This window comes from Copidosoma floridanum, unplaced genomic scaffold (assembly GCF_036245765.1).
Source record: "Copidosoma floridanum isolate Cflo_tuat_1 unplaced genomic scaffold, Cflo_Japanese_pri ptg000006l, whole genome shotgun sequence".
Classification (NCBI taxonomy): domain Eukaryota; kingdom Metazoa; phylum Arthropoda; class Insecta; order Hymenoptera; family Encyrtidae; genus Copidosoma; species Copidosoma floridanum.
Genome location: NW_028321883.1, coordinates 6,114,997 through 6,137,026, shown reverse-complemented (window position 1 = coordinate 6,137,026; position 22,030 = coordinate 6,114,997). Strand labels below are relative to the sequence as shown.

Below are 22,030 nucleotides of genomic sequence, written 5' to 3'. Positions count from 1 at the left end.
GACATAAAATACTCTGGAAAAGAATGAATTGCAAAAAAAAAATTTCTGTCGCTAACGAGTGCAGGTTTATTTATTGATTTTTTTTTTTAATATGATCATGAGACAACTGAAAAAACCAACTCTACATAGTTGTTGTAGATTCAAGCACTCAAAAACGCTTTTTTCTCTTCTGCCAAAGCCTTCTTTTTTGCCTTTTTATTATATTTTAAAGTCGTTTGTAAAGATGATTTCATACCAATCAACTGGTCATCTCAGTACCATACTTGGCCACTATATGTTGCTTGACATACTCAACAAGGCAAATATGGTGCTGTTGGCCAACACGAACAGCATAACTATATGTGGTGGCGTTCGCATTACTACATTACTAGTAGTACACGGTGTAAGATAAGACAGGTGGTCCGAAACCGAAGGACCACCTCTATCCTCTATATGCATAGAGAGGCCTGTGACTATTGTGTCTTAATATCAGAGATGACCGCTAGATGGATCAGTGTTGAAAAGGCCGTAGCAGACTAGCAGTGGTCTCCGAGTCACTATAATTTCAACTTTAGATATGATTAATTATCTTCACAATTTGACGGTTAAAGGAATAAAAGTATTTAAATACGTTTTGACTGCTAAATTTAATCAAGATTGTATAGAGGTGTGTTGGGGTTAAACTTTTTAATTTAAAGGCACTAAAGTCGTTTAAAATAAGTTGTTTTTTTGTACTGTATCCAGCAATTTTTTGGTATAATACGTCAGGCTGCTGCTCAAAATGACCATATAACTTTGCCAACTTTTCTGCAATTATATAAATTATTATCTCTGTATAAAGTTCTGAAACCTCCAAAGTTTGGTAATTGTACAGTACAAAAAGAAACAGAAAAGTCATTAACGTCAATAAGTATGCAAGAACTTGAGACTATTTTTTAGAAAAATGATGAAAGTTACAGTAATATTCATTCGGAACGATTGAAAAAAAAACTAGATGGATTAATTACTAATGAAGAGGTTGAATGCGATGATGTCTTTGCCGACCACGACTACTACAATTCTACAACAAAAAGTTGTATAATGTACTATATTACTGGTTTCGTTTGTCGTAAACTAAGGAAAAAATTGGATGCCTGTATTAATTGTGAAGTCATTTTAAGTAGTAAACATTCAAATTCTGTCAAACCAGAAGCTTTACTAGTGAATATACGAAATAGGGGAGGACTTATTCATGCAAATACTCTTTTGTACAACCTGTTTCAAGAAATTGAAAAATATTTTACTGAAGTTACCGACAATAAGCTTGTAGATGTTTATGACTATGTTGTTGAAAATCTTCTAAGAAATTATAAATTTAATTATCCATGTAAGCAACACAAAGAAGATGTAATATCCAAATCAATTTATTATTATATTTATATGAGAATGCGTCAATACGTTAATATACAAAATAGAGATGTTTTGAAGAAAAGTAGAGAAAAAAAAAAATTAGCGAAACTTGTTTCAACTTAATTATTGGAGAAAAAAATTTTTTATTTCAATGTTACAGCCTTATTTTTCTATTTATTTCAATATTTGTAAATAAAAACAGGTGAGAGTGGATAATTATAGAATGATGTCATATATTTGTGTGCCTTTCTCACTCATGCGCCACCTGGTGCTGCCCATGGTATCACGACACAATTGCTTCTCGGTTGAGAGCGACTTCGGACCACCTGTCTTATCTTACACCGTGTAGTAGTATAACAATATATTGTATTCGGCTTTTACTTTACACACAAATTATATATTTCACAAAACCTATGCCTACACAGGACCAAAGACTGCTCGTTCTCACAATTGGTAGTTTGCGAGAGGGGTAGATACCCACGTTCGATGTTGTGTCTCCTTCTACTTGTGCTATAGCGCTGTACAGTTGTACACAAGAACGTGCAGTCTTCATTAATGTGTCTATGCCGTGCTCTTGATGCATTCGCGTGTGAAGGTGAAGGCCCTTATGTCAATTCTTATGATCACTAGATTCGTTCACCTTACAATCCAGGGACGGTCGGGGACAGTGTGGGCGAGTCGGAGACGAAAGTGAACAAGTGCTCTTCTCCGATCGTCGTCGTCCGCGATCGTCCCTGACCGTACGCGATGCGCAGTTGTACACGTTAGGTTAGGTTAATGCAAAAAGTAAACAAACTTTTTTGTATTTGCACTTCTTTATTTACAAACTATTGTTTACATACAGCATTAACCTAACCTAACGTGTACAACTGCGCATCGCGTACGGTCAGGGACGATCGCGGACGATCGGAGAAGAGCACTTGTTCACTTTCGTCTCCGACTCGCCCACACTGTCCCCGACCGTCCCTGGATTGTAAGGTGAACGAATCTATAATCTCACTTTCAAGCATTCAAATATGGATACATGAGATTCCCAATCCAATGGGTCCTAATGATTCACCGAAATGTTATACCCATTTACACAATCATTGTGTTGTTTCCAAATTTTGTTGAATATTTAATTTGTTGTAATACAAAGTTTTGTATATATTATTCTTATTTAACTGTTAAATAGACATAATTTACCAATTTTTAACTACTAAAATGACATCTTTGAATGTGATATTAGATTCATCAAACTTTGACGTCTTTACTCAGGTGAGTTAAAATAACAGTAAGTAGTTGATGTTAAAACTAAGGATCATGCGAATTCTGTAATTACCATTATTGTTATACTCAATGATTAAGTTGAGCTTTATACGGATTAAATTATATTAATTATATCTCAACAATAGCCAATTTTACTATCATATAGTTAAAAGAGGTTGTACTGTATAATCTACAAAGGTCGTTACTAAGTTTTTGCTGTCAGCTTTGCAATGCATACATAATTCGATAATGCTATAGGGATAATAATAATTGTATTAGAATTTTTTAAAAGAAAGTGAATAGAATACATCCAATTGGTATAAAAATTTAGTAAAAAAATTTCGACGACAATTATGAACAAGTGATATACTACGCATCGTAAAAGTCAATTATGAACCATTACCAAAGTAAACTACAGAAAAATATACGATATGTATGATAAATATACTATAATGCATTACATTAGCAGGTGTAAGATAGTCATACTTTTTGTTTATTTATTCAATTTTCTACATGAAGAATATTTTTTTAAAGATGTTAATTAACTTACCTGGTTGATACAGACTGTCCATCATGACAAAATTTTGTAGTTGGCATAACAGGCTCAATAAGGGATGTTAGAAGTCTGTTCTTTAGGTAATGAAAATTATTTTTTCAAAATTAATAGCTTGAAACCAATGCTAAAGTTTATGATCTATCTGTTCAGCCATATATAAACATAATTTAACATATACTTTTGAATATTAGTTGAACTTCAGAATGTGGACTAAAGCGTACAGATAGTTATTGGGAATATGTGAGTACCACGTGACACGGCGATATGTATATATGACTACTACAGGAAAAGTATATGCCTTATATGCCTTATGACAGAAATTAAGTTTTTTTTTTTTTCGTGGTAGAAAAGATGTTGAACACAAAAAATTATTGGAGTTCATATTTTTAACATTATCAGAGTTAGATTAAAATTTTTTCAAGTGATTCAATCGTCTATTAAGGCTGAAAACATCTCATTCTTGTCCTTTGCTGATAAATATAACACCTTGCGAGCCGAGTGACAAAAGCAACAAGTTATAATTGCAGGTCATTAGCTCGTCCGCGACGAAAAAAAAAAAAAGTAAAAAAGAAAACGAGTCATAAGAGGGCAAGGAAAAACAAAAACAAACCACAAAACAGCCAGGAACTAGTACATATGCTACTCACTGCTGTTGTTAAGGCCTTACCTGGTGTAAGTCTACGTCGATCCTCCCGTCCTGAGCGACATGCACACATCCACGCGTAAGGCCAGATGGACGCCTCGGTCGGTCTTCAGAGCGAAGGCACCCTCGCGGCTGACGTATACACGTCCCACACACGTAGGTTTCCTCACCGCCAACTAGGAAGAAGAAGAAACTGATTTACGACATCAAAGAGATCAAATCGATGTACTGAGCAAAAAAGGATCAGTTTGGCCAAAGAGGCTGGCCATGAGCCAAAAGCTGTTCGGGGCGGTTAAAAGTTTTTTTTTTACAAAAAGAAAATCATATAAAAGTAGCGTAGGGTACCATAAGGATACTTACCAGAAAGCGTAACAACTTTGCTGGCCCCTTAATCCCCTATCCAATCTTTACCTTCCTCATTTTCAGAGCCGAAAACTTTAAATTCTCAATCTTACTTTTGGCATGGACATGTGCGTAGCTTCTCTTGAAAAAAAAAGTATATCCGAATTCATCCCTTGGCATATTTCTTTGTCCTTTGGTGATGACTCTCTGCGGAGATGCGTGACCTTACATTTGCCTGGACATTTCTTTGAAAAAAAAAAAAAAAAAAAGTCAAGGGCCTCGAAAGCTCTTTCTCGCACCCCCGTTCTGAGAGAAGTTTTAACACATTTCGCGTGTGGTGATTGAGTTCTCCGTGCTTGGACGATGATTGACGATCCAATAAATATGGGTAGTTGTTCGTGGGGGTTGGAAATCGGAGCGAGATGAGAATTCAAGGACAGAAGGTGAGGCGTGATCGAGCGAAGGGGCGACGGAGCAGCGGAGATTTTCTTCGTATGTTTCTTTACTACAGGGATAATGACGCTATTATTCTTACTGGAATGAAAAGTTGCGCTTACATCGAAGGCAATCCGGCGAAAAAATTATGTGGGGCGAAGGTTCGTGATACCTCGTTTTTAAGCACTACCATTCTACAGGCGTGTATTTTATATTGTCCCCCAAACGAACGGTGCTGACCCATACATACTAAAGTTTGCATTTTAGTGATATGATAGGTATTAAGGACAATAATGACAAAAAAAATAATTTTTTTTAAAATCTTTCCTGACTTTAGTTGAAATACTCTATTACAGAAAACAAAAAATAAAATTTGTAAAATATTATAGTATCTTTAAATGTGAAAATTAATATACATAATTTACGTTTCGGTAATAATAATAATATAACAGCCGTGCACTCTACAAAGTTTAGTTTTCATTCATCCAAATTTTACCTCTCTTTTCAAGTAGTCACGTTTTTTTATAATATGTAAACATGTTGCGTATGAAGTTACGCGAGTATAAACAATCACTGTTTTCCATTTGGCTCAAGTGTACATACGGGATTGATCTCAGCTTTTTTCTTGCCCTTGATACAATAATGCATATATAACACCTGATTGTTCGCTCTCCGATTTCTGAAATATGTCAATGTTACCCTGACAGGTGTTTGTCAACCCCTGTATAGTCTCGACATCGTGTTTGCAGCCATCTGCAGAATGAGAAATTTCTCGAAGGCCGACAGCACGCCGAGGAAGAAAAAATCTTGCTTTCGTCGTTCGACGCTGAAATAGTAGTGTTCGTAGCTAATGCTTGCCTTGGTTGGATGCCCATCACCAGGTGTGAACTCTATTTTTCCTACCAAGGGCGCCGTAAAAGACCAAAGGTAATAAAAAACATTGTGAGTTTTTTTTCTGTATAAAATGTTAAAGGGGTTGCAATCGATGTACAAGTTAATTTCCGGGACGAGTCAGCTGAAAACCCATGGATCCTCATTACACCAGAGTTGCCTGTTTGCGTGCCACCGGGCAAGAGTACACGACGGAAGAGACAAAGACTCGTAGTATTATACACTAAAGTCGGAGCTCGTAAATAATCAGGGTTATAAGGCAGCACTTAAGCAACTAGCTTCCTTGAACGTAGGAATATCTTCAAAAACAGATGCACACTTTTCTTTTTCTAGTATTCTTTTACTTAAAGATTGGCCGTGGCAACTTGACGGTCTACTCTTTTCAGCCGCGATATCTGGATTTCCCTCTGGAAACTCTTCTTAGTCATATCAACATCGGTGAAATCAAATAATAAATTAATGAATTACGAAAAAATATTTATTTGTCTATTGTGAGGTTTGTTTTATTGGTGATTCTCGTGACTACGCGTATAAATGATAAAGCTATATCCCTTTTTTGCATTGATTATCCAGCCTACGTAAATTAAACTATTAAAGTTGGAGGATTTCTTTGTTTACAGTGATTTATTTGTACAGATCAATGAAAACATTTCGCAAAATTACCAAAGAACTAAAATTTGTGCAAATAATTCTGTTTATAATGTTTGTTTGAAAGGAAGAAGGAAAGGACTGGTCAGAGCGTACAGGTCGAATGAGTTAAGCATTATTAAATGTAGATCAAATTCATAACATTTATTTTACTGATATTTTATCGTAAAGTGAGATGATCGCACGCTTATCGGGTTAATAGTGACAACAGTTATTATTAGCGCCGACGTAAAACACTATATAGCCGGCAAACAAAATTAGGCACAATTAAATTGAAAAAGTAACGCAACGCATTCGAACGCAACATACCAGCTGCACACAAACGAAATCAATCAAATAGTAAAATAATCACCAGTCACAAAGCACACCCACGGAGCGCAAGGCGAAATACAATAATAAATTAAAGGTGCAATATATGCATACATATATAGTCTGTACCACGCAAACGCTTGGGACGTAGCTATCGCTGCGCGTATCTTGTACGTTGGCCAAAATGGCGGCGAATCGCGTGAGACAAGGGAACGCATACCTGGGCACGCGCTGTGGCGATGCGGCGGGAAATATGACGTCGGCCTGTACCTTGTATACGAAGGTCTTGTGCGTGGATGATGATGACGACCACTACTCGGGTTGGCTTGAGAGTTCTGCTTGGCCAAGAGACAGATGGACGTTGCTCGTCAATTCACTCGGGCTCGAGAGTGTGGTGATATGGCGGATGGCCACCGCGTGGCCTGGAAACTCTAGGCACAAGAAGAACAGCATCTCAGGCGTCGTCTATGCAGCACATGTAGTGTCACACGGAAGGACAGCTCCCGTGTTCTGCGAGGAGGGACAGCCTCCGTAAGCAGCTCTTTGGGAAGACAGCTCCCGATCAACGGTAAAGAGTTCAGCTCTTTGTTTCCGAGGGCACAAAATGGCAGGAAAGTTCGATCGCGCGTGAAACGTTTCGTTCGCGTCGATCTCGAGGTGCTCTGTTACACGGCAACAGCTCCTGCTTGCTCGAACTTCAAGTCGCTACTGCCCGTCCCTCACGCATTCTCCCTTCTCTCTCTCTCTCTCTCTCCTCCCTCTCTCTTTTCAGACCTACCTAGCCCCTCCTACCTATTCGCTTTGTTGCCTGCTCTTCCTTCTCTAACCCGAACATGCCGCCCGCCTATTCACCGGAGGTGAATATTTAATTCACAATGTCATTTGGTGAGGTACGGTCTTCGGTACCCTCCATCCGCAGTGGACAGAGGCGAGACACATGTCTTCTGAAAATACCCGTGGATGTTCTGACTAAACAACTCGAACGAGGCTATCCGTACCTGGGTGGATTTCAATAATTCGGCCCAAGGGCCATTTCGATGGTGGGTAGCGCTCGTCACGGACAAGGACCATATTGCCGACTGCCATATTTTCCGTTGCTGACCTCCATTTATTGCGCTCCTGTAGCTGCTGTAAGTACTCGTCGGACCAGCGTTTCCAGAAGACGTTTTTCAACCGCTGAACTAGTTGGAACCGAGTAAGGCGGTTCTGCGGCAGATCAGGCTAATCCTCGTCGGGAACGAATATCGAAGCTTCCCCTATTAGGAAATGCGCTGGGGTTAAGGCGTGTAGATCGGTTGCGTTGACACTGAGTGGGGTTAACGGACGAGAATTGAGGCACGATTCAATCTTGGTCAGGAGCGTGTATAACTCCTCATAGGTAAGTACGTGTTCCCCTATAGTTCGCTTAAGGTGGTGTTTAGTGGACTTTATCCCTGCTTCCCAGAGACCTCCACAATGAGGGGAGCTGGCGGGAATAAAAGACCAGGTGGTTCCGTCGTTTGCCAATGCTTCCGCCGATGCCCGATAGAATTCCGATGCTCTGTGAAACATTGCCCTTAAGTCCTTGTCTGCCCCATGGAAGGTCGTGGCGTTATCACTGTAAAGCCGCTGACAGCGACCTCTTCGACTGACAAACCGATGGAAGGCAGAAACAAAACTGATGGACGTAAGATCACTCACGAGCTCGAGATGCACTGCTTTGGTAGCGAAACACACAAAGAGGACTATGTACCCTTTTGAAGTACAGTTTCCCCGTATCTTCCTGGGTCGTACTGAAACAGGGCCCGCGTAATCTAAACCGGCGTTCCAGAAAGGACGGGCCGCCGTTACACGGTCACTCCGAAGATCTCCCATCATCTGGTGAATAAGACGTGGCTTTACCTTCTGACACGTAATACAATGTCGAACCTCGGACTTTACTAACCGACTCCTATCTGTCACCCAGATCATCTGAGAGACGGTGCTAGAAGTCAAGGTGGGCCCTCCGTGAAGGCAGGTGTGGTGAGCATGCCTAACGAAGAGACGAGCTAGAGCGAAGCGAACCGCTACGATTGGGGGATGCTTCCTATCATCTGGTATAGGCGCATGTTCAAGACGCCCACCTACCCGCAGGATGCCCAAGTCGTTATCGTAAACGGGGTTTAGTTTGCTCAAGAAGTGGTTCTTGGGTAGGTGATCGCCGCGCGACAGCGTTAGTAGTTCATCCTTGAAAAAATGCGCTTGTGAAAGCAGTATGGCTGAGGCTCTGGCCTGTGATAATTCCGCTGCCGTCAGAAATGCCGGTAAAGGGGGAAGAGCGGACTTTCTTAGTCGAAGCAGTTTCAAAGGCCGTAAGCAGTACGCTAGGACTCGAACTAACCGTGTCAGGGTAGAGAACCTGGTGAGGATATCCGATTCAGGAGGGGCCGAAGGAGTTGGTCGGGTGGTCAGCACGCGCACCTGTCCAGCCTCTGGCGGCCAAAGCTCCCGATCTTGATCGAGTCAGCTCGGACCGAACCACCATTGTCGAAAATTGCCTAATTCAGTGGGCTTACAGCCCCGCAAAGCTATGTCAGCGGCATTTTCCTTGGACGGGACGTGGGACCAAGTGGCAGCCGGAAGCTCCGTTTGAATAAACGCCACCCTGTTTGCAACAAAGGTCTTTCACTGGCGGGGATGCTTATTCAACCAATTCAAAACTATCTGACTATCAGTCCAGGCGTAGACCTTCAGCTGTTGGAAGAAGCGAGATTTTTTGAGGTGCTGAACAATCGAGACGAGAAGAGCTGCTGCGCACAATTCAAGATTAGGAATGCTAATAGTTTTCAAGGGGGCGACCTAGGTCTTGGACATTAACAAGTGGGTATGACATCGGCCTTCCCCCGTAGTCACTCTTAGATACACTACGGCGGCGTACCCTCTCTTTGATGCATCGGAAAAACCATGTAGCTTATATTCTTGCCCTGGAGAGGTCCCAACCCATCGAGGAATAGTTATGTCTGATAAGTCTGAGATAGAGCTGATATAGGCATTCCACCTGTTACGGATATCGACCGGGACCGGGTCGTCCCATTCGCATCGGAGTACCCAGAGATCTTGCATTAGTATTTTAGCTTCAATAATTACCGGGGATACCCATCCGAAGGGGTCATACAATCGGGCAATTTGGGCCAGTATGTGACGTTTTGTGATGCTTCCCATCGTTGCTTCAAAAAGGTTGAGGTTAAACTTGAACTCGTCCTTCACTGGATTCCACCGTAGCCCTAGGGTCTTTACGGTTTGGCTTTCGTCGATTTGAACGACTGCATCTCGCGGGAGCAACTCGGTCTGATTAGCGGCCCATTTATCCAATGCCATGCCTGCGGATTTTAGTATTGAGACTAGCTCGTTCCTTTTATTTTTGGCTCCAGAGAGAGTATCGTCCCCCACAAACATATGGTCCATGTAAACGTTTTCTTTTAAAATCTTAGCTCCGAAGGGAAACCTGGAAATCTCGTCATCAGCAAGTTGTAACAGGGTACGTATGGCCAAGAACGGAGCATAATTCGTACCGTATGACACAGTGGTAAGTCGATAATCGATGGGACTACTTTCCTGATCCGGGGACCACACGATCCGCTGTTGATCTTGATGAGCGCGGTTAACCCAAATCTGCCGAAACATTTTTACTATATCGGCTGTGAATACGAATTGATACCTACGCCAATCGAGCAGCAGAAGCGAAAGGTCGGTCTGCAAAGGGGGGCCTGGGAGCAGGTGGTCGTTCAGACAGTGATTGTGCGTTTTCCTAGCCGCATGAAAAACTACCCGAACTTTACGGTGAGCGTTGGATCCCGTCACTACAGCATGGTGAGGAAGGTACCAAGCCTGTGAGTCGCCAATCTCAGTGGATGATATGCGAGTCATGTGACCAAGGACTTCGTAACACTCCATAAATTCTCTATATTGGGCGGACAACCATGGGTCCTTAGTGAATCGCCGATGCAGACTTGACAGAGCGGTAATCGCTGTTTTCCTGGTTTCTCTGCCTAGAGGGGGAATCCCCTCTCTCAGGGGCAGTTGCACAGTGTAACGACCTTCGATGTCTCGTGAATGGGTGGTCTGATATTGGTGTTCACAATTTTCGTCCTCGGGCTTCCTAGACTGATGAGCTTCAGAAAACCCTTCAACCAGCCAAAACTTCTGTAACAGATCGCTCAAGGTATCCTCATAAGTGGCATGCAGGGCTTGGACACGGCTGACGGATATTAGCGCCGCCCGCCTTGCCGCAATAGGTCGTACGGGACCCGATACGATCCATCCCAGGCTAGTGTTTTGAGCGGTTAAACTTGTGGGCGGAGCTCTCCTAAAGCCCGACCTTAGCAGCCTGCTGTAGACATCGGCTCCGAGGATGAGATCTACAATTCTCTTGCGCATGAACATCGGGTCTGCTAAATCTAGTCCATCCAGAACCTGAGGGGGTAGTTCAGGGAGGTCCTGTTCTGGAATATAAAACGTGAGGCGAGGAAGAACCAACGCCGGAACATCAAGGTGGAAACTGGGAGAAACGGTGGATCGAATCTTGACCGTCACAAGAGCCCTGGCTACTGCTGCTTGCGAGTCTCCCACCCCTTGAAGCGCCACCTTCATAGGCGTTCTCGGTAAATTCAGCAATTGAGCTAAAGATTCCGTTACGAAGGAGGTTTCGGCTCCTTGATCTGACAAGGCTCTAGCCCTTGAAGTGTGTCCATTAGGGCCGGTAACGTCAACCTGGGCAGTGGCTAGGATCACAAGAGAGTTCACCATTGGGAGGCTCGTTGTAAAAGTATTTGCCTTGAATCCGGAGCCTCCTGTGGCAGAGTAGTAAGGTTTGCCCTCTGGCAATGGTCGATTGAAGTCGAAGTGCCTTGGAGGGTCTTTATGGAGAAGGGTGTGATGCTTCTCCTTACACGTTACGCATCGAACAAGAGATTTACACGCGTCAAAATGATGGTTGCCTAAACAATTGAAGCACAGCCCGAATTGTCGTGCATCATTTTTTCGTTCGTGGACAGACCTTGACTTGAACTTAAGGCACTTCCAGATTGGATGGACGCTCGAGCAGACCGGACAGCTCGGACCTTGGGTTTTATTTGTTTTCTGGGAAAAGCGCGCCTTGCGAGGAACGATGCTGGCCTTAACCGCGTTTGTTTTTCCTTCTAGGCCAGGTTCCGCCCCTAACATGGACAGTCCTTGGATCCGATTTTCAAAAAAATCGACGAACTCGTTAAAGGTGGAAAATCTATCCAGATTACTTGGGAGGTTATCGTCAGCCCTAGTCACCGTCCGACGATCCCTGACGCTCAATTCCAACTCCCATGCCTTACGTGAGACAAGGTCTAACCGGCTGGAAAGGAGGTGAACCAGCCAAACATTCCAGTGCTTCACCGGCATCTTCAAATTCTCCAAGGCTCTCACAATTCTCTGCACTTCATCGGAGAATGACCGTAAGCCCGCGGCAGACTCTCGAGTCAAGTGCGGTACGGCATATAGCGCGTTCAAGAGATTATTTATTGTTAAGCGTGGGTTGCAAAAGTGCTTCTGCAAGGCTGCCCAAGTAGGGGCGTAGTTGTCCCCTTTGAGTGTCACGTCCTTCACGAGATTCGCAGCAACTCCAGTAAGGCATGACTTGAGATACTGTAACTTATTGACATCAGGAATGTAATCGATTTCATGAACGAGAGATACAAACAGGCCCGAGAAACTTTCCCAATCTTCGTACTTCCCCGAAAAAGACGGAAAGGCAAGCTTTGGTAATTTTCCTAATTGAGGGTCGATGTTAACTGATACGTTGGGGTCGTTCCGTGGGGGGCGATTTGATCCTTCGGCCTCCTCTAAACCAGTGAGGACTGTCAGTAACTCGTCGAGGTAACCCTCGTAAATGCTCTGTTGTAAAATAAATTTTTTCGTAACGACATAAGGGTCCGACTCAGCATTTTCGCGCACGACGATATCAGCATGGACAGTTCGAGCTTCGTCCCACACACGATTAAGCGCTGTTATTCGTGATGTAATCATATTCTTGGTAATGGATTCTTGATCGATCGCATCAAATAGGGCCTTCATTTGCCCCATTTCTGAAAACCGAGCTTATTGCAGTAAAACTAGCCTTTTTCAGGTAGAGGGTGCCATGCTGTGCCTGATTTTAATGTAATACGGCAACGACTATGATTCAATAATAAAACTTAACGTGGGCTGCACAACATATAAGGCAAGGGGTAAGAGTAAATAATATAAGCGTACGAATGAGAGAGAGAGAGAGAGCGCCATGCACCAATACCCTTGAATCGAGAAAATTGTTACGCGATATAACCGCACGCTAACGCCCTGTACGCCCTGACGAATCTACTCGTTCTTTGGTTGTGAGTTCCTCACCCGGGGCACCAAAAAATGTTTATAATGTTCGTTTGAAAGGAAGAAGGAAAGGACTGGTCAGAGCGTACAGGTCGAATGAGTTAAGCGTTATTAAATGTACATCAAGTTCATAACATTAATTTTACTGATATTTTATCGCAAAGTGAGATGATCGCACGCTTATCGGGTTAATAGTGACAACAGTTATTATTAGCGCCGACGTAAAACACTATATAGCCGGCAAACAAAATTAGGCACAATTAAATTGAAAAAGTAACGCAACGCATTCGAACGCAACATACCAGCTGCACACAAACGAAATCAATCAAATAGTAAAATAATCACCAGTCACAAAGCACACCCACGGAGCGCAAGGCGAAATACAATAATAAATTAAAGGTGCAATATATGCATACATATATAGTCTGTACCACGCAAACGCTTGGGACGTAGCTATCGCTGCGCGTATCTTGTACGTTGGCCAAAATGGCGGCGAATCGCGTGAGACAAGGGAACGCATACCTGGGCACGCGCTGTGGCGATGCGGCGGGAAATATGACGTCGGCCTGTACCTTGTATACGAAGGTCTTGTGCGTGGATGATGATGACGACCACTACTCGGGTTGGCTTGAGAGTTCTGCTTGGCCAAGAGACAGATGGACGTTGCTCGTCAATTCACTCGGGCTCGAGAGTGTGGTGATATGGCGGATGGCCACCGCGTGGCCTGGAAACTTTAGGCACAAGAAGAACAGCATCTCAGGCGTCGTCTATGCAGCACATGTAGTGTCACACGGAAGGACAGCTCCCGTGTTCTGCGAGGAGGGACAGCCTCCGTAAGCAGCTCTTTGGGAAGACAGCTCCCGATCAACGGTAAAGAGTTCAGCTCTTTGTTTCCGAGGGCACAAAATGGCAGGAAAGTTCGATCGCGCGTGAAACGTTTCGTTCGCGTCGATCTCGAGGTGCTCTGTTACACGGCAACAGCTCCTGCTTGCTCGAACTTCAAGTCGCTACTGCCCGTCCCTCACGCATTCTCCCTTCTCTCTCTCTCTCTCTCTCTCCTCCCTCTCTCTTTTCAGTCCTACCTAGCCCCTCCTACCTTTTCGCTTTGTTGCCTGCTCTTCCTTCTCTAACCCGAACAAATTCCATGACTTGTCACTAAGTCACAAAATCTCGCGTCGTTTTTACAAAATAAAGTCAACCAGTTGTGATTGTTGCGAGTTCGTTTATAAGTTCTCAATTTTCGCAAGCCATCGATCCACTGAAACAATCGCATCTCAAAAGCAGCCTTCTTGCTCTCTGATCATCAGCTTTTCCCAGTAGTAGAACAAGAGTAGCGAGACCACTCGAAGAGGCCAGCATAAAAAAATGGACTCACGAGCAAAGTAAGGGACGTGGAGAGGGGAGGGGAAATGAGACACATTAAAAACTATTTGGTTCGCATGTCAAAACAACACGACGCAACGTAGCATGGGCAGCTAGTAACTTACTATGAAGGAACGAAGTCGTTGTTACTCGGCAGCTCATCACCAGCTTAAAGAAAGAAGAAGCAACAAAAAACAACTGTCTCTTGGTATGTATGCACGTATATACATGTCGAATACCTCATTTCGCATCCCACGTGCGGCTGGAGGAAGCGCATAAAATAAACGCGTGCGTTTATAATTCAGAACAGGCTTGTGACAAGGGGGATGGTCAAAGGAGGGAGCGAGTGCCTTCAGCAACCCACCAAACTTTTTTGATTAATTATATTTCTAATAATTATTTAATCTAAATCGAATGATTGAATTTTAAAAATAAATCTAAACTCAAACGAATAAAACGACCTCAATTAACCTGTAGGGCGCTAGATGTAGCCAGCACTTGTCTACTTAATCTTATACGTACGTTTAAATGTATTGCCTTTCGTCCCTCACTATTAAGTAGACCACGGCGTATTCTGTGAACAGTCCTCTGATACTGATTCTTTTAGGACAGATATACCAATAACTATTCGATATTATCGGTCGTCACTTGATGAAGATCCATATCAGATTAAATGAAAAAGTAGACTTATTATGTACTGTCGATCTTCACTTTATTCGTTAAAAACGTGTTACAGCTGTTTCGGTATCACAGTACCTTCGTCAGACAAATGTACATCAAGACTTAATAATATTATACAGCGTTCTATCAAGAACATACACTCTGCTTCATGGTCGACAATCATATAACAGGGGCTATATACATACATACATACATACATTCATACATTCATACGTACACACACAAATGCATACAATTTGTATGTAGTCAATAATAAAATGTATGCATTTGTGTGTGTACGTATGAATGTATGAATGTATGTATGTATGTATGTATATAGCCCCTGTTATCTCAGCTGTAACAGCTGTAACACGTTTTTAACGAATAAAGTGAAGATCGACAGTACATAATAAGTCTACTTTTTCATTTAATATACCAATAACATTGAAAAGTTATATTTTTTTTAGAATTTATGTCTAAATAAAATAATGTATTAATTTGGAAAAAAAATATTGTTTGAAAAGAAGTTTTCGACGTTTACTTTCTAAAGTAGATAAAAAATAATTTATGCATTTGCAAAAGTATAAAATTGTACGTAGTACTATTGCACAGTTCATTTAAATAACAAATGGATGTACGAAATCAATGAAATTGTTATTCAAATATTGTTTCATGAGTATATGGTAAATTTTCACAACTATTATATACTGTTTACTTTTATAATAAAACAAAATTATACTGTATTATACGTAAATATCATTCTTACGTATGCTATTTAGATTTATTCAATAGCTCCAATTGAAAAAAAATTTACCTTGAATGACTGTGTAACGTACGATACGCAAGGCATATCATACTGACTCTCCCTGGTAACAGCGAGGCTACTTTGGCAAGAGGGCATTGACAGGTGGTTAACAAGGTAATATAAGGCCCAGCGAGTCTCAAATCGTGACAGTCAGGCATTCGCGCACTCGGGGATTCATTCGCGCTCTCGGCATTCGGCAGTCGAGTGTTATCAAGAGGGTCGGGCGTTACCAAGGGACTCGAGCGATACCAAATGAGGACGCCAAGCGATTACTACGGAAGGACACGACGAGCCTAGAACGGGAACACACCTGCGACTTTGCCTATGATTACGGTATTTTGAATAAAGGTCTTCGAAATAACAAGTGTTGGTCATTCTCGCGAAAAAATACCCAGTGCGCTGTGGAACTACCTCGAGGATAGCGTGAAAATGTGTGAACAAATTATATAGATAAAATAATTATGAAGGGAGTGGTAGAAAATATCTGAAGAAGGCTGGAACAAATATTGGAGCGTCGCTCAAACTATGATATTAATAAATTATAATCCTCCTTCATATAGGTTTTAAAGAGGAAGGCAAAAAATTTTACTCAAAATCTGGTACTTCATCTTAAAGAGTTATAAAATTTAATATAACTACTTTATTTTTATTCCTAAATTATGTCACGTGATTTCATACTTTAAAAAGTAACGTATATTGCATATGTATATTTTGATGAAAAAAATAGAACCTTCGAAATAAAAGTTCCACTGAATAGTTTTGTTGAAATTTACACATTTTTGTTGCAATTAAATATGCAACTTTAAATTTCACTCTTAATATAAGAAATAATTCAAATAATTCAAATTATAAACTTTTTTTGGGTAATAATGGTAGTGAGCATTATCACTTATCACAACATAATTATGTCAGAATTAAGGACAAAATAAAGGCAAATACAAATAAAAATTATTATAATTAAAGAAAAATGGAGCAGCAAGATGATATAAACAAAATAATTTTTAGTAAAAAACAAAAAAAAGTAGCGTCACAAGTAGTAAAACAGATTTCAAATTTTTGGAATAAATAATCAACAAACAAAATAGATACAAATGAACACTTTTTATAAAAAAAAAACAAAAAATTATAAAAACAAGCTATTATGACGAACGTCTTACTACAGAAGAAGTCATCATATATATCTAACTTACTGCAATGGAATTATCAGAATTATTTATAAGATATTTAGTTGTCATGTGACAAACTTGACCTTGAATTTTTATATTATAAATAGCTTCTTTTTTATTAAAATGATTTTAAATTAATGGAGCAAAATTTTTTGATATGTTAAGAATAGTTAATGAAATACTTTTTAGTACTGGAACGGGGTGTCAGTATTCGCGTACGGCTCTGATAGCCATCAATAAATGCTTGCTCCGAGGTTTCCAAGCGGCTCACTGCGTCACCGCATTCACGGAAAATAGCTGTTTTTTTATAAAGATTTTTCGCGTACTTCTAAAATACTAAAAAAAACGACGTTTTGGTAGGTTGTAGAGTACCTCTTGACGAGTACAATGCTGTTTGAAAAATGGCAATATGTTGAAAAATCAGCCACGTCAAACTTTTCTGCGGAGAGACCATATTTTGCTTCTTGCAGCGGTTTGCAAAAAGTTTACAATCGATCGTCTTGATATTTGGTGCGGATGTTAGAGGACTCAAAATATGCCTTCTATTTAATTTGCAAGTCTTAACATTTAAAAGAACGCGAGTTGAAGATTTCTAAAAAAACGGTCCTGCGTAGCACTTTTTTGCAAATTGCGGAAAAACGGCTGGATCGATTTTATCCCACCAGAGCTTATTTTCTTCGTTTTGAACGGAATGACGTTTTGGTAGGTTGTAGAGCAACTCTCGACGAGTACAATGCCGTTTGAAAAATAGCAATATGTTAAAAAACCAGCCACGTCCAACTTTTTTGCGGAGGAACCATTTTTTGTTTTTTTTTGGCGGTTTGCAAAAAGTTTACAATCGATCGTCTTAAAATGTGGTGTAGATGTTAAAGGACACAAGATATACCTTGTATTCAATTTTCAAGTCTTAATATTTAAAGGAACGCGAGTTATAGATTTTTTTAAAAACGGTCCTACGTAGCACTTTTTTGCAAAATGCGGAAAAATGGCTGAATCGATTTTATCCCACTGGAGCTTATTTCCTTCGTTTTGAAATTGCGCATTTCGTTAAGAAGTGTAACCTTCTTGTCCGACTCTCCAGTTTTTTTCTAGACGTGAAAAACCATTTTTACCTACTATTACCATTTTTTTGGGCCGTTAGCTGACACAATTTAGAGTCCCAAACTATTTAGATTTGTTCCGAAACCGCTTAACTACCACCCAGATTCTTTCACATTAGAAGCAATTTTTTAAATCGAAAAGCTTATTTCATCCTACTATAGTTCTTAAATGGGATCTTTGAGGTTAAGGAGAAATAACGAAAAAAAAGTTTTAACATCTCATGTTTATAAAATAAAAAAACTTATTCTTTTATTTTACAATTCTCTATAACATATTAAAGTTTAAGAGAGGCTAGTCATACAATTTTTCGAAAATTGATTTAATATTTTTAAATGATTCTCTTACTGCAGAGAAAACACTAAAACGTTCAACAATAGCTTTTAGCGTGTCATAAAACAGTGGATTTTTTCAAGATTTTGCATTGAAAATTTTTTTTTTTATAACATTTTGTCTTTCAAAACATGCTCTTATGGATGGATTAAAGGTAAGGCCTGCTTTTTCTTAATAAATGAGGATGTGGTTAAATTTTTATTTTTGAGCTTTATAATTTCTTGAATCGCTGAATAATATCGTTGGGTTAGCGCAAGAAAGAGTTTCTTCAGAGTAGAAGGCATGAGAGAGCCTTTTTCAATTAAGTGGAAAAAAGGAACTCTCTAAGTAAAGTTTTTTTTCTTCTAACTCCAAGTTGGCAATACAAGTATGTATATATATGCGTAAATTCATAAAGCATTAGTAAATAACATTGTGGTCAATCTTTAGGTAACATAGGTCGCTTACTGGTCACGTAGTTGAATAATTCATAAAACATTTATTAATAATAATACAAAAACTTATTACCAAATGATATGGGGTATGTACGATCTTTTTTGTCAATAGAAATTATTGCTTTATTAATGTTCTTATTGGCCAGAAAGTACTCCGCGTTACCTTAATTAGCGTTTGTGTGATCAATTACTGCTTTATTGATTTATTAATTGTCAAGTAAGTGCCTAATATTACCTGGTGATTAGAGTTTAAATTATTAATTAATGATTTAGTATTTTATGCATATAAATACATAAATTGACACATTACAATTAGAGAAAAAAAAAATTTAGTTGAATAGCATAATACTCTTTTTTATCACTTAGTTTAAAAAGGCCCTATTTTCTTCGCAAATCTGAAAAGGCTCTTCCTTGCCTTTCACTCTAAAAATACTTTTTCTTGTCCTCGCCCACCAACGTATCATTTTTAAAAGTGCAACTGCATTTCTGGCATTAGATAAAAATGATTAAACTTTCTTTACGATTTGCACGATGAAAATAGCTTTATGATTGTTATCCTAAAATTTTTAAAGGTTATTTTTTTTCAATAATAAAATATAACGCTAATTTAAAAAATCTTTTATATCTCAAAAACTTTTCAAATGGTTTTAATGACTTAATAATCAAAATGTTTAATTTTTTTGGATAAATTTCTATATTAGGAAAAAAAAAAAACTAAATAACGAGCCTAAGTTTATTTCTGTCTATAATAGCTTTTAATAAAAGTTAGAATGTCACCAATAAACAAATTTACAGTGCAAAATCTTGAAAAAATCCACTCAGTTTTATGACACTCTAAAAAGCAATCGTTACACGTTTTAGTATTTTCTCTGCAGTAAGAGAATTATTTAACAATATTAAGTTATGTTAAATAGCAAATCAAAAATTTTAGTCGCTTATAGTAATCCAACGTTTTTTGTCATCAAACAATCGTAGAAGATTTATTAGAACAACCCAGATTACATTTATATATTTTGCTGTAGTAAGCGTTTTAAAGTGTATATAAGTTACAACCTCAGATAAGTAAAATTTGTTAAGAATAGCATAATATTTATCTAGTTAAAATGAAATTATTACTTTATGAAAAAAAAGGAAAAATCTAAAAACGTTATGGAATGAAGGAAAATAAAAAATAAAGCTATTTCGTATTGTATGAAATAAGTTCATGTTGAGAATTAAATTGAAACTAAAAATTAAACAAAGTTGAACTGTTTAACACGAGCTCAAATGACAAAGCACCAAAAAATCAGCTTTACAGGAATTTCCCAACTCACAACAAAAAATCTGAGCAGACAAATTATGATGTACTTGTTGAAAAATCTCTTTTCTTCTTAATATTGTCATGTAAAATGCTGGTATTAGGACATTTTCCAAAGATATTTGCCCAGAAAGACGTGAAAATCAGCTTCATGGTTATAAATGACAGACGGTATCAGAATACCAACACTGATGTACGTATATACGTATGCATGTAAAAAATACACTTGTAGAAGTACGAGTCCACTTGTAAAAATATACTACATCCAGCGACGTAAAAATATCACACACTAGTAATTTTACAAATTTTTACGTGAGTATACTACTACCGTTGTAATTTAACTACGTCTAGCATTGGAAAAAATTCGACCAATGCTGAACGTCGTAGTTTTACTACTCACGTTGCTGAACTTTTCTGCTACGGCCATAGTAAAATTACTATCTGCTAATAGTAAATGCACAGAAACAAAAGTATATCTACTATGGGTATAGTAAGATCTGTAAGACCGAAGTAGACTGCTTGTAATAGAACGAACTTTACTGGCATTGTAATGCGTGTTATATATTATAACAAAATACTACAACGTACTCACTAAGTACTTTTACGATCTTTGTAGTAAAAATAATATCCGTTCTTTTTATTTGTCGTATTACAAGCTGAATAGTAGATTTAAAATTGGTACTGTGCTATTACGAATGTGATCGTAACTTTACAATATTCCGCATTGGTCGGATTTTTTTCAACGCTGAGCGTTGTAAATTTACGATGGCATTTTTTACAGTGCATACACAAGTGAAACTCTCCTACTTGACTAGAGAGTAGACAAGGGGGGTATGACTGATTTTTATGGAAAAGTTTGGTTATTCATCATTAAACAAAACTGTTTACTACAGTATATAATAATACTATAATTAAAAAAAAGAGACTCAATTGCCTTGCGTAATATGGCTAGAAATGCATTTCGATAATGAATTCTATCAAATACAAACAATTATATTAATTTATGGTAAGGATTATGTATTGCATAACAGGCATTATTACCAATCAAAAGATTGTCAGAACTGAAAGCACAATTTAAAATGTAGGATTTTAATATGCTTTCAATTTCCATATGATAATAGCATAAAAATATTAAGCACCGATTTTTTAAAATTAAAAAAAATACTATTATAGAAATTTGCTGGTAACAATTATTAATGATATCATTGAAACAAAAGTAAATTTTTTTCGGCCTATGGCTGTTTTCTTTCGTGAACTGGATGTTCATAATTTCTTAAAAGTTTTAATTTCATTCATATTCTTAAAAATCATTTGTGTAGTATTATGAAGTTATGGAATAGACTTGCATAGAACTATTAACGGAATAAATTATATAGTAGACTCAGTATTAAAAGTATATATATATTTTGAAATGCCAGAAAAAAGTGTTGGCAACATGGCTAAATGAAAACAAAAGTTATAATAAGAAATTAAAATAGAATAATGAATTGCACTAAAAAAAAAAAATCATACGGGAATTGGAATCGAACCCCAAATTGAAAACTATCTCACCAGTGGCATAAGCCGTAGCCATCTCAGCTAACCAAACTTACAATATGATAGAATCAGAAGTCACATAAGTATGTTAATTGGTAACCTCTGGAGCTTGGCCGACAGTTTATAGGGACTATGATAAGTAAAAATAACAAATTATATTTAAGGTGCTTATAGCCATACTGTCAATCTGAAAAAAGAGTTTAAGCTAAATATTTATTTAACGCACTTTCTTTAATTCATCGTATTATAAAAAAATCCAAAGTACAGGAAGAATTTAAAAATAAATGCCTTGAAAGTCTGTGCTTACAATTGTAAGCATTTAGTGTGATTTAAGTTTCGAAAAATCATATAGCTAGCTCATTTAAGAAATATAGCGAGAAAGACTCGTCGCACTTCGCACTCGTCGCTTGTTTTCGCTATTCTATACGGGGTCATATAGCTGTATAGCTGTAGCCACCATTTCTGGTTCTCTCTCCGTAGGTACACACTCAGAATACCCCCTCCTCGCTTCTCAAATAAAAAAAAGTATGTGTGCCTGGTTCGGCTAA

At 38.9% G+C, this 22,030-nt stretch overlaps 1 protein-coding gene across 2 annotated transcripts in view; it reads left to right on the top strand.

The window, feature by feature from the left end:
• The first annotated feature begins 2,216 nt into the window (after nucleotides 1-2,216).
• The window catches only part of Rrp6 (exosome component Rrp6), a 223,186-nt gene continuing 203,372 nt past the window's right edge, over nucleotides 2,217-22,030 (top strand). For both annotated transcript variants that reach the window (XM_089598696.1, XM_089598695.1), the window contains exon 1: nucleotides 2,217-2,625. In XM_089598696.1, coding sequence (XP_089454822.1) covers nucleotides 2,572-2,625 — 54 coding nt within the window. In that variant the 5' untranslated portion in view covers nucleotides 2,217-2,571. The remainder of the gene's footprint in view (nucleotides 2,626-22,030) is intronic.